At 37.8% G+C, this 14,371-nt stretch overlaps 1 protein-coding gene across 1 annotated transcript in view; it reads left to right on the forward strand.

Moving 5' to 3' along the window:
• Positions 1-14,079, forward strand: part of LOC133531829 (angiotensin-converting enzyme-like) — a 46,629-nt gene extending 32,550 nt beyond the window's left edge. Inside the window, exons 10-17 of the mRNA XM_061870222.1 lie at positions 2,333-2,457; positions 2,868-2,952; positions 4,526-4,619; positions 5,216-5,290; positions 6,583-6,657; positions 7,054-7,187; positions 12,619-12,717; positions 13,885-14,079. Of these exons, the coding sequence (XP_061726206.1) occupies positions 2,333-2,457; positions 2,868-2,952; positions 4,526-4,619; positions 5,216-5,290; positions 6,583-6,657; positions 7,054-7,187; positions 12,619-12,717; positions 13,885-14,062 (865 nt within the window). The 3' untranslated portion in view covers positions 14,063-14,079. The remainder of the gene's footprint in view (positions 1-2,332; positions 2,458-2,867; positions 2,953-4,525; positions 4,620-5,215; positions 5,291-6,582; positions 6,658-7,053; positions 7,188-12,618; positions 12,718-13,884) is intronic.
• Positions 14,080-14,371: the final 292 nt, after the last annotated feature.

Consider the following 14,371-nt stretch of genomic DNA (forward strand, 5'->3'; position numbering starts at 1 on the left):
GAAATACCCGAACAAAACATTGAAGCCTTCAAAACAAACAAAGCAATTAGGCTGACAGTAGACTTGATGTAAACTTGACAGAATAAATAGCACTGACGTTTTCTTTTTCTTCGTTGGCAATGATTTGCGAAACAAATTCCATACAAAACTTTTTTCTTCCTAGTTGAGTCAGCCTGATCGGAATTTGGCAGCTAACTCCATCTTGCGTCCAGTAGAAGAATCAAAATCGTCCAGGTAAAACTACTCTCTGCCTTAGGATCCCCTTTTAAATGTCATAAATCCAAACATGGCAGCCATACCCATCGACAAAAAAGTCTACCGTTGATCTAATTTCATTTGACAGTTAACTAATACGTATTCGACACGCTTATATTTGACAACTAGAATCCTGACTAGAGCTGGGACTGCGTACCAAAAGTACGTCTCTGTTACTCGTACCAAAAGTACGTCTAAAATACCAGTTTTACGAGTATGACCCCCAATAGGCAGTTTACGTATTTGCCGTGCTTAGGCGTCTTACAAATAAGGATTATTTATACAAATATCGACTTATTATTTCGGTAAGGGTCGGAAATATGGTGACGTTTTGAGTGAAGGCTATGAATCTATTGTCATATTTTTGTTATATATTATTACATTATTTTTAGATACAACAGACACCCAGACGACCATCTGTTAACAAAATTTTATTTTACCTAAAGTAACGGTAAGAATGGAGGTACGAGGTGATAAAAGTTTCATATTTGTTTTATTTCAGAAATCAAAGTCCGTACTTTTAAATACTCGACAAGCTAAAAGTAGTCTATTACAAATAACCTGTTCCAAAAACTATTCCGGTACAACGCCCCGCCTCTAGTGTGGATATTGTTCACTGACAGGTGGTGATAATAGCAATTCGACAAGTCACAATATTTCTCACATCAAATGGAAATCAACACGAAACGTCACTTTTAGCATGTCGAATAAGGGCCCTGGGTGGACACTCTAATCTAACACAATTAGTCCTTTGAACACTTCATGTCATAAACAGAAACATCACTCAAACGCCAAGTTCCCGGGCGCAAGCGAGCTAATGTAAACCTTACTCGAAAGTGTGAAGGTTACTTTGACAGCGTCCGCCATGACACTTATAGTTGTCCTTGGCGCTGTGGGCACGACTAGTAACGACGACTTTAGGTGTTCTTGGCTTTCAAAAGGTTAACAACCGGTCTAGTGGGTAGTGATCCTGCTTATGAATCCGATAGTCCCGGGTTTGAAGTAAGGGCATTTATTTGTGTGATGAACACAGATATTTGTTCCTGATTCATGGGTGTTTTCCTATGTATATAAGTATGTATTTATCTATAAATATATATGTATGGATATCGTCGCTTAGTACCCGTAGTACAAGGTCGATCTGTATAAGATTTTCCTCGCGTCTCGCTTTTGTGAAAATTACTGTTGTTTAACTGATACCCAAAGCACTGGTGGCCTAGCGGTAAGAGCGTGCGACTTGCAATCCGGAGGTCGCGGGTTCAAACCCCGGCTCGTACCAATGAGTTTTCAGAACTTATGTACGAAATATCATTTGATATTTACCACTCGCTTTTCGGTGAAGGAAAACATCGTGAGGAAACCGGACTAATCCTAACAAGGCCTAGTTTACCCTCTGGGTTGGAAGGTCAGATGGCAGTCGCTTTCGTAAAAACTAGTGCCTACGCCAAATCTTGGGATTAGTTGTCAAGCGGACCCCAGGCTCCCATGAGCCGTGGCAAAATTCCGGGACAACGCGAGGAAGAAGAAGAAGAACTGATACCCAAAGCAAACTTGACTTACATGAGCGTAGAAATTACGAAGTTTTGTAGACTCCCCGGAGGGTGCTAAGGAGCTTGATTGCTCATTTCCGAAAGCAAGTCCGTCCGTAAAAAACCTAACGTAGGCTTCTCCCACATCTGTGAATTGTTACTGCAAAGTTGGTACAAACGTAGCGCGAGCGTAATCGGGGTCTTCATTGTCTAATTCTTTGTTTGACGACCGGTCTGGCCTAGTGGGTAGTGACCCTGCCTATGAAGCTGATAGTCCTGAATTCGAATCCAGGTAAGCGCATTTATTTGTGTGATGAGCACGGTTATTTGTTCCTGTCATGGGTGTTGTCTATGTATTTAAGTATTTATAGAATCAGAATCAGAATGCTTTATTTGTAAAACATAGGTATAAATGTATATATTATATATATATCGTTGTATGAGTACTCACAACACAAGCATTCTTGAGCTTACCGTGGGACTTAGTCAATTTGTGTATGAATGTCCCTATAATATTTTTATTCATTTATTGCATATTTTGGTTACAGCATCAAACAATGCACGGAGGTAACCATGCAAGACCTGATCTCCACACACCACGAGATGGCGCACATTCAATATTACCTTCAGTATGCCGACCAGCCGCAACTGTTCAGAGATGGAGCGAATCCCGGTATGTTTACATATACTCTGGCAACCCATCTTTGTCAGAAGAAAAAAGTGATACATTTAAAAAAACCGGTCAAGTGCGAGGTCCAATTATCTCGTGTAAATGAAGGCGAAAGACTTTTTTGAGCAGAAGTACATATACTAAGTATAATTGTATACACCGCCATTTATCGGCAAATTTTCTAATTTGCACGATATAATGCACGTATGTTGGTTTTTCGAGGATAATTCTTTATCATGTGAACCGATTTCAAAAATTGTTCTTACTCTTTGTTGTCCGACTTCGGGCCTGACATCAGGCCTGATGAACTAGTTTCTCCGAACCTGGACAATAATGTAATATTGAGGCGTAGTCTTATTTGCTAGTGGCTAGTACCAAATAATGATACTAGATGTTAAATTTTATTATTCCAGCGTTCCACGAGGCGGTCGCCAACGCAGCAACGCTTTCCGTGTTCAACCTGCCTCACTTACAGCGCGTCGGACTGTACCAGAACAAGTGAGATGAGAACGAAGGCAACGAAGCTCTTACACTAGATATACTGCACACCAGTGTTGGCCGAACGTTAAGCTACTGTTACACATGCTCTAGAATAGCATGCTAAAAAGCGTATGCTTAATATGAGCATGCTTATGAACTGTTTACATTTGCTAGCCCTAAGCATGCTAATTTTAGCATTATACTTGTACGGGTCGTACATCTGAGCTGATATGATTCTTGATGGTTGATTCCAGTCTTGAAAACACTGATTTCGGTATATGTATTTATTGATAACCAAGGTATATGAGTACTAGCTAGGAGCACGTATAAACGTAAACTAACTCATGAATCGATGTATGGCGTAATCGCAAATACAGCAATTATAAGTCATTATATTTAATTTTAATACTGACGCGAGAAATGTGTGATGCTTGCATTGTACAATACTACTACATTATAATACTAGCATGCTCAATAAGCACACCTGTTCACACATGCTAAATAAAACACGCCCCATTCCACCCGCGCTAGCATGCACGACCGTTGATTTTTAAGCATGCAATAGAAATATAAATATTTTTATTTGCATTATTAGCAATGTTTCGACGCACATACGTAGCAATTGCTTAATAGTGGCATGCTTTCGTGCTAGGAATCAGCATGTGTAACAGTACCATTAATTAGAATTGACCAATAATCATTACAAATTGAACCGTAAACCGTAACGGACGGGTACAATTTACGGTTCAATTTGTAATGGATAATGGTCAATTCTAATTAACGTTCGGCCAACACTGCGGCACACTAGGGTGTTTCACTTTTGTATGAAAAAAAGTTATGATATTTTACCATCCAAAGGAATTGGTTTAGGGGTTGCACAAATTGAAAAGGTAAAAGATTCCTATAGGACTACATTGCGTGAAAATTAACTATGTTGTAAAAAACTACCCTAGCGACATCTACCGTAAGAGTGCTACACTTTTTAAACGGCTACCGGAGTCATATTAGAAATTCACCAGTAACGATTCGCCACCCCATATTAAATTAATTTGTGTATTATATAAGTATGTTGAATGTGAAGGGCGTCACCAGCTGAAGGGCTGGCAGTTCATATGGCCGATGGCCAAGGAGAGAAGCATACATTTAGTTATAAATTTTGCTCGCAAGGGGGTGGGGAGAGGGGAGCTGCCCCCCTTAACGACGCCGATGTTGAATGTTCAGTATTACTCGCCACTGTGATGGTAGCCGCTTAAGAGGGAAGTATAGCAAAAAATATTGAATTGAATTGAATTTGGGTTTCATTTGGTTTGATTGCCTTTAATGTTTTACAGTTAGTATTTTCCTTGCATTGGTGTGGTGAACAATTTTGTGTTTCACTCGGTGGCAAAATTTGTTTAACCCTCGTGCCTTAAAACCCTCCAACGATCAAGACTTCCCTTTTCAAATTCAATTTTGGAATATTTCGATTGCTTACATATCAATATTATTAGCAAGAGCGGTTAAATAACAACTTTGCCCCCTTGTCCACAACAAGTAAATATTATTGTATCATTTTTGAAGTTGATTTTTTCTTTTAATGTTACATCTACAGGTCCCACGATCCCTATGAAGTGAGCATGAACTTCCTAATGACGATGGCTTTAGAAAAAGTGGCGTATCTACCCTTCGCGTTCATGGTGGACCAGGTAAACGTTTAAGACACATAACATTTAGGCTATTACTGGCCACCTTTCAATAACTAACCTAAAGGTATAAATGTCTCTAAGTGATGTCAGAACGCGAAAATTATATACTTAGAGATGTATAGAGTCTAGGGTGATAATTGGAATTATAACGAGTGTCGAAAATTTACGGAAATGTGTGGCATAAACGGCTGTATCTTTTGATTGCGTTGGCTTAGAAGTTTGATTTTTTTCACAGCTCGGACAGACCATAATCGGACAGACAGACGGACATGATGAATCTATAAGGGTTCCGTTTTTTGCCATTTGGCTACGGAACCCTAATAAAGGTCTAAATAATTGTAGTCATTTTGTGTTCTAGACCGTTTGCGATGTAGACTAAAAGTGATATAGGCAAAATATTACACTAGTTATTTTGCGTTCTAGACGGTCCGAGACCAAAGCCTATTTACCACATTACACTACTCTAGTAGTCTATTCCAGCTGTGAACTAAGAAGCACAATGTTTTTTTAGAATTCATAGCTCTTCTATTATTACTAACAAATTGGCATGAGTAATTATACAAGGTGGACCCGAATAACCTAATCTTAATTTGCAGTGGCGCTGGTCGGTATTCGAAGACGGTGTTCAAAATATGAATTCAAGATGGTGGCAAATGAAACTACGATACCAGGTAGGTCACACAATTATTTTCACACATTACAGGAAATACCATACTATAAGATTTAAAATTTAAGTTTTACTTTTAATTAGTTAACGTTTATATCAACTTTCAAAATCTGGGAACGGGCGATTATAAGTAATAAAAGACTGCAGAGATTGATCACTATCACTGAAATCAGTGGGGATTTGTGTCTGGAAAATCGACGACCGACGCTACTCATACAATCCGACTACTGAAGAGGCTTACAGAGCAAAGAAGAAGGCCTAGCATATCGTATTCATAGTACCTACTAGAGAAAGCATTTGACCGCGTTCCAAGACCTTTCATCTGGCAAGCTCTGCGCTCCCAAAATATCCCAGAGTACTATGTCATCATCATCATCATCAGTTTTAGCCTCCAGTCGCCCACTGCTGAACATAGGCCTCTCTTCGCGTACGCCACTTATCCCGGTCCTGGGCCAGTCGCATCCAGAAGTGTCCCGCGATTTTTCGAATGTCATTCACCCAACGAGCCAACGGACGCCAGGCGCTTCTTTCATCCGAAAGCCACCAATCTGTCAACATTTTGGTCCACCTGCCATCACTCTGTCTGGCAACATATCCCGCCCAATTCCATTATAGCTTGGTAATGACGTATCCCACGTCTCGCACCTTGAGTACTATGAAAATATTGTAAAGGATATTATGTATTAAATCTTACTATCCGAGCTATCTTACGACTGTTTTGTACATTAACGTTCACATACGCTCACAGATTTTTATAAATCCACGTATTTAACTTTTGTATTATTTTATTAATTAAAATAAAATCTATCAAATGTAACCACTTTTTCTTTAAGCTGAGATGATGAGTAATAGTGTTGGCCGAACGTTAATTAGAATTGACATTAACCATTACAAATTGAACCCTAAACTGTAACCGTCCGTTACGGTTTACGATTCAATTTGTAATGGTTATTCATCAATTATAATTAACCTTCGGCCAACACTGATGAGTAATCACTAAATAAACACGGGGCATAATAGTAACTTTAGGTCCAAATGCGTCGTTTCTGGTACAGAAGCGTCAGCGGTACATTTAATTCCAAGTAATGGCTACTTTACTCTGAATATCCAAATCAAAACTATTACATCTACTACGATATAATGCTTTTGATTACGGTCTGGTTATTAAGCCTACCCCTATTAGGTACGAGTTTTGAAAGGCTTTTCACTCACGTATCACATCAAAAAATGTGCGAAATACGGAACCCTTGGGACGCAAGTTCGATTCGCAAATGACAAGTTTTTTTTTTATTTCAGGGCGTGGTGCCTCCTATATCTAGATCAGAAGCCGATTTCGACCCTGGATCTAAATACCACATTATCTCTGATCAGGTAATACGAGTTTATACATCTATGAACTATATGAGAAATGCGTAGTGGGGGAACTAAAAGCGATCGTACTTGACGTGATCAATAATGTAAATATTTGTGGACTCCCTTCAAACTATTTGATTTATTCTGTCCATTCCGCCATTGTCACGCACACAGATAGGAGGTTGATTTTCGACATTCAAGCGCTCGACACTTACTCCAAAATCTATAAAAACCTGAAACTGGTAATACATTTTAAAATGAGAGTGGTAAAATTGAAAATCGTTTGGTGTTTACCATTCGTATACAATTTTGTTATCGTAGAGTTCGCTTTAATAATAGCCGTATATTATATCTGAAATATTCTAATTTGTTAATTGATGCTACACGTTGTATAAAAATAATTTCTTTCAACAGGAATACATCAAATACTTCCTAGCCACGATCCTAGAGTTCCAGATCTTCGAGCAACTTTGCACCGCAGCCGGACATTCAGGACATTTACACGAGTGTGACGTATACAGAAGCAGGGAGGCCGGTCGGGTACTGAGGTGAGTCCAAAACACATCACCTAAACTACAATAAACAACAGGATTTCACACAAAATAGCAACGCATCAGCTCACGAAAACAGTGTGGTTCATTAGTCGTAAGCACGGCTTGTAGTGCAAGGAAAAGTCGAAGGCACATGCCGCGGTAGGTTACTAATGCGTTGGTCGGGCCTAGTCAAAAACTCAGAAATGCACTCCACCAATGTACAAACAGTACGTGAAGAATGGCGACGGCAGTGTTGGTCGAACGTTAGTTAGAATTGACCATATTGAAAATTAACCATTCCAAATTGAACAGGAAACTGTAACCGTCCGTTACGGTTTCAATTCGTAATGGTTTTTTTTTTATTACGAAAAGGTAAGCATCTGACCACAATCTCACCTGATGGAAAGTGCCGATGCAGTCTAGGATGGAACATGCTTACCTAAAAGATGTCTATTCACTCTCGATTAATGGTCAATTCTATTTAACGTTCGACTAACACTGGGCGACGGATTGTGAAGCTTGCCTCCGGCCCTGATGACTCCTCTACAGGATGGCCCAGCCCAAAGTAGGCCAGTCCAAGGGACGCATTTATGCGTTAGAGGGAGTAAGTGATATTGCTATCTCATTCCACCGCATAGCTGCGTCCCTTAGACTGGCCTACGCTGGGCCATCGTGTAGAGGAGCCCTGATATGACAACTACGACCACTCTGATAAGAGTGGGACGACAAAGCAGGCAGACAAAACATTACAATTTTTTTTTGTAATGTTAAATAAATAAATAAATAATAAGATTTTGCCCCCTTTTTATATTGGGCATTTTCTATCATTATTATAAATAAAATAAAAACCGGATAAGTGCGAGTCGGACTCGCCCACGGAGGGTTCCGTGCTTTTTAGTATTTGTTGTTATAGCGGCAACAGAAATACATCATCTGTGAAAATTTCAACTGTCTAGCTATCACGTTTCATGAGATACAGCCTGGTGACAGACGGACGGACGGACGGACGGACAGCGGAGTCTTAGTAATAGGGTCCCGTTTTACCCTTTGGGTACGGAACCCTAAAAAATTACACTTCCAATATGTCTGTGTTAGCGTTGATCATTACTATTCTAAATTTAAAATCGATAGCTTAAGTACTTTTCGCGATATTTAGCAATGTGACAGACGGACGGACGGACGGACAGAGTCGCACCATAAGGATTCCTTATGTACTTTTTTGGTACGGAACCCTAAAAACGTCGTGATTACCGGTTACGATAAGTTTAGCAGTAGCCTAAAGAATGTAGTAAATTGACGTTTTTCGCCCTTAATATTCCCCATTAAAACACACTTACTCCTAATATAATAGTAAAATAATATGATATTATAATCATAATGCAATTTAGAAGTAAGTCGATAATATCCAAGGCCCTTAAACCCGTATTTAAACGTCATACAGAGGTGTCAGAATTTACAAACACTCTCCATATTAAAAGACAATTTGTGAAATGTCTTTATAATCGTAATTATACAGCTGTTTTGTTTTTAATGTCAGAATAAAATATGTAACAATATACTTATCTTTGAATTGAGTTAGAGGATAGTGGAACACCGCTTCTCCAAACGTAGTCTCCATTTTCCTCTCTGGATATTAGAGTGAGACCAAGCGAAGTTGGCAGCGATTTTGATAGCCGAGAGTGTGCAAAATCATCATCATTATCAAATTATGACTGTCAAAACCGCTGTCAACTTAGCTTGGTTTAACTCTAACATTATAGAAAAAAAATTACGCAATTTAATGTATATCTATGCCACTTCGTTCGTTTTTTTTTAGATTGTATGTTTATTATTAGAGAAGCGAAAAACAAATTCCATAAAAGTTTTTTAAAGCAGGTAAGTACATCAAATATACATCAAATACATCAAATTATACATCATATACATCAACTTAGGTAAACATACTATTACCATAAATTGTAAATATCGATATCAATCTTTGCAATCGCAAAACATTATTAGTTATTTACTTAGACTTAGAATTTGACGACCGGTCTGGCCTAGAAGGTAGTACCCTGCCTATGAAGCCGATGGTCCTGGGATTTGTGTGATGAGCACTGATATTTGTTCCTGAGTCATGGGTGTTTTTTATGTATTTGTATAATATATATATATATCGTTGTCTGAGTACTTACAAGACAAGCCTTCTTGACTTAACGTGGGACTTAGTCAATTTGTGTAAGAATGTCCCTATAATATGCTTTGGCGTGCGAGTGAGCGTTTTTGCGAACTAGGTTCGGCGGCCAAAATGTTAAAGATTAGATGAGCAGTAAAAAACATCATAATTTAACGAACTCGTAATAGAAATGTGCGTACCTAATAGATAATAAATTGGTCACGGTTAGTTCGCACATTATGAGTCCGCAGCAAACTCGGTTCTCCAAACAAACGTAGTTACGCTCTCATTTTAACGACTAGCTGGATTGCTCTGAAACTTTGTGAGTACTTACCACAAACTTAAATGGATAAGATATATCTAGTCGTATAATTAGTTTATGTAGCTTCAGATACAATAACATTATACATGGAGTGGTGTTACTATAACTAGCTTAAATCTAAAATAGAAGCATGACTTATGAAGGATTCACAGGACAATATTACACTCAGTTTGTATCTCTATCACAATCAGTCAGTTTTTTGTTCGTAATTTTAATATTTATATCGTATCTCTGCAGTCATAGACGTCAACTTGAAAAGACTAACAGTCTCCCTACATTCAACGGAGAACCGATAACGTGTCTTATATTGTTCCGTGGCTGCGTGTCTATAGTATAACTGGTATGTGAGGTGGTGTAGTGAGGTCGGCTTTTTTTGCTCGGTTTCGAAAAAGTTTTTTTACGTTTGTAGGCCGGTTCGTTTTTTGCGATACTAAATAATGAGACGAGAGCAATTAAAGGCGTAGGCGCTTCCGTTATTTTCCGTTTCGGATTTCGAATAAATTATAATAGGGTTGTCACCAAGGAGGTATTTATTGTAAGAGAGATAAATCATCTTGTCCTTCATTCTCGTCAACTTTTAACGTTTTCATTTAAATTACCGTATGGTATACAACGCCACTTACCTACGTATACATTTATTTGTAAAAAACTGTTAGTTTTCTACATTAAAAAAAACACACAGAAAAAACTGTCATGTTGTTTTGACGAACGACCAATAAAAGTACACGAGTTACTGTATTTGACACAATTCCATTCTATCTCATTATAGACGTTTTTATGATTATTTACTTTGGTTAAATTTTTGGTTCCAGTCATGAATTAAATTTAATTTAATATTTCACTAGAAAACATCTATACACATCTATTCACGTGATTATAATTTGCAGTAACCTAAATAACTTCCGTGTCAACTTGTATTTGTCTAAGTACACAATTATTCTATTGAACATTAAGGTAAAAAGAGCGTCTACTACAATTTATGGAACTAGGAGTTAATATCAAAAGATAAATCATTTTAAGCCGCACCGATTACAAAAAAAAACTTTCTACCCATCCCTCACTCACTCACTCACTTCACTCACTCACTTCACTCACTCACTTCACTTCACTTGGTACCTACCGAAACCAATATCCAATCAGTCGTCTTGTCTTTTTAAACTTTAATAGTATTTTATAGAATCGTTTTTATATAATTTTGCTGTCGAATACCCCCTATGTGAGGTACGAGATTGAAAAGATTGATTATATCACTATTGTATACAATACTTTTTCTACGAGTCATCTAAAATATTACTTATTTTACTATAAAACCTAAATAATTAATGAAAATTGGTAAGTATCTGGTAACAAAAATGTAGTAGAAAAACATTAACGCGCGACTATTTAGTCCCGCCTCGCGACAGTTTAGTCTTTTCTATGGAAGTGCGGTGACACGTGATTGGTCAATTTTTTTATAGTTGACTAGAGCGTATTGAAATGAATATTATAGTTGAGTTGAGAGCCCATACATGAAAAGTACGCAATTATAGTTTGGTATACGAAATCTTAATTGAACTATTACAGTCGACGAGTAGAAAAAAAGAAGTCGATCATCAAATTCGTTCCTATCCAATTTTTGCCTCTACAAATAATTAGACTTTATGATTATTATGTACCTAACCTAGTATAGCCCCACGGATCCCACAGTCAAACTGTGCAAACAGTTGTGGGACTTTGTATTTAATATTAAGTCAGTATCCACTGTATTTTATTGAAAAAAAAAAAAAAAAAATGGCGACAACCCTATATTCAGTAGGCAGCAGCGAAAGTTCACTTTCCGCGTTTAATGCGAGGCACAACTAGATCCGTGCGAATAAAAAAAAAAACATTTCTTGTCTGTGATGCTAATGCCTTTTCAAAAACAGCGTAAATTGCTTTTATGCGGTTATAAATTTCATTATTTATGTGCGAAGTCGTGAGAGTACTGTGGTTCGGGTTTTTTGCAAAAAACCTGACAAAATCGAAAGTACAATTTCCCACCCAGTCAAAAATGTTTTGGACCAAAACATATCAGCCCTTTATCGCCCACTGAGCATAGGCCTCTCTTCCAGTACGCCACCCGTCTCGGTACTAACGTAACTACGGAGCTAACCTCATCCAGAAGTGACCCGCAATCTACCGTATATGTTCTCCACCCAACGAGCCAACGGACGTCACGGCTTCTTTCATCCGTTATTTTGGTACAAGCTTTTATCGCTGACTGTACTTTTCTTTCCACAGGCAATACTTATCGAGGCAATTCTAACATAAGAATAAGAATAATTTATTATCATAAAATAATACATAGTAAAAGTTGTGCACAAATGCTGTCCTGTGTGTCCCAAACTAGGCTGAGCCTGTATCTTGGTACCAACCGAGCCGGTTCTACATAAACATTTTACCCAATTATATACTAGGATGTATAACAAATTATCAGAAGTTAAATTAAATTACATTTAAAGTAAATTACAAGTACATTTAACATTATTAGGTTGGTTAAAGTAAATTACATTTCACTTTATAAGGTTGAGAGCTAGGGTAAATACAGGGATGAACAAAAAAAGAAAAAGAAAAAAAATGAAAAGGAGTACTTATTCTATGCTAACGATAAAAATTAGAATCTTACAGCTTAGACATATGTGTGTAGTGTATGTATGTGTGTATGTGTGAGTATGTGTATGTGTGTGTGTGTATGTGAGTTATACCCACTAACATAGCTTTAAATTCGCATAATATCTTCCCACAAATAGTTTGCGTTGTTTTATCACAGAGTTCCCATGGCCACCTCCTGGCTCCATCATCAGATCCACTCCATGTCATTATAATATTGCATTGTCATCCGATTTAAATATGTACGCAATATTTCAGCTCAATCGGAAATCGGGAAGTGGGTCAAAAGGTTCCAAGATTTGACCCACACTAACAAAGCAAGTTAAATATTTTGTCCCCAGTGAGCTGATGCAGCCTGGAGCCTCGAAGCCGACTTCAGACATCATCAGAACCATGACAAGAGGGAAGACCAACAGGATATCACCTGAGTCCTTAGTGAAGTAAGAAATGAGTCATTCTAATTTTTCATGATTTATTGCCAGAAAAAAGTATGATGATATTGAATTTGTGTATAGAAATTGTATTCCCAAATTGTACCTGAAACAAATTTGCTGACCAAAATTCATATATCAAAAAGAATTTGAATTAGAGGTAAATTATAAAAGTAAAAACACATGATTAAAAATTTTTAGTACGCCATTTGACTTTGATCCCTATTCTTTCACTGATATGTGTTAAATTTGTTAAATGTAAAACAGTAGCGCCATCTACTAGAACATAGGCCAAAGGTATGACGGCATCTTTTCGAGCGATGGCGCTATACCTTTGGCCTATGGTCCGCTTGGGAACTAATCCCAGGAATTGGTGTAGGCGCTAGTTTTTACGAAAGACACAGCTTTCAACCCAGTGGGTAAAGTAGGCCTTATTGGGAGTCCGGTTTCCTCGCGATGTTTTCCTTCACGGAAAAGTGACATATCAAATGACTCCGTAAATAAGTTCCGAACTCATTGGTAGCAGCCGAAGTTTAAACCCGCAACCTCCGGTTTGAAAGTCGCAGGCTCTTACCACTAGGCCACCAGCGCTTCAATTAACATACCTAATTAATAATAATATGTCAATTCAATATACGATTTAGATAGCATTAATGAATTATTGACAGTTTATATAAATATTATTTGACGACCGGTCTGGCCTAGTGGGTAGTAATAATAATATAATAATAAATTATTTAGTCACGACCAACTTGGATCATTTTTATCTTAACGCTAATGTTAATATATACATACGAGTATGTATCTAATTATAGCAAACTATATACTATACTTGAGCTTCTTATAAATAAATAAACAAGCGGATTCACTTGAGGCCAATGAAGCCGATGGTCCCGGGTTCAAATCCTGGCAAGGGCATTTATTTGTTATGAGCACGGATATTTATACCTGAGACATGGGTGTTTTCTATTTATATTATATATACATATATCGTTGTCTAAGTACCCACAACACAAGCCTTATTGAGCTTACTGTGGGACTTAGTCAATTTGTGTAATAATGTCCTATAATATTTATTTATTACCATAAAAAACAGTGCGCCGCCGGCGTTTTTCTCAGTCTATACACATCTTATAATCAATGATTATCTGCCTATAACAATGGTTCTTTGCACAGGTACTTCCGCCCCCTAGAGCTGTGGCTTCGGGTTCAAAACCGAGACGAGCCTCTCATCGGCTGGAGCTCCAACTATCACGACGTTGCTCTCTTCGCACCTTTGCGAGACGCCACAGAACGCACCGGGGCGTCATTGAATGTATTAATGTTGCCGGTTATATTATGTTTCTTTAAATAAAATCTATTTTAATTAAATATACTGTATTTTTATTTGGATCCTCTAAATACTTTGTATTTCTCATTTGCCTCTTGGTTGGGGAGACGAGACGGGATTTTTGAAGTTACTCAAGCGCGTCAAATTAAGATATGAGTGATATTTTGCTACCTCGTGGAGTCTGCCTTAACCACTTAACCGTCTATGTTGATCCGTTGGTTGGTGGGGGGGGGGGGGGGTTCCACAAATCGTTAAGTAGATTGTGGATTTGGTAATTTTAGTCCAATTTGTGTTTGTGCTATTACTCATTGTGACAATTATTTCCACGCATTT

Source organism: Cydia pomonella, chromosome 26 (genome assembly GCF_033807575.1).
Source record: "Cydia pomonella isolate Wapato2018A chromosome 26, ilCydPomo1, whole genome shotgun sequence".
In the NCBI taxonomy this organism is placed as follows: Eukaryota; Metazoa; Arthropoda; class Insecta; order Lepidoptera; family Tortricidae; genus Cydia; species Cydia pomonella.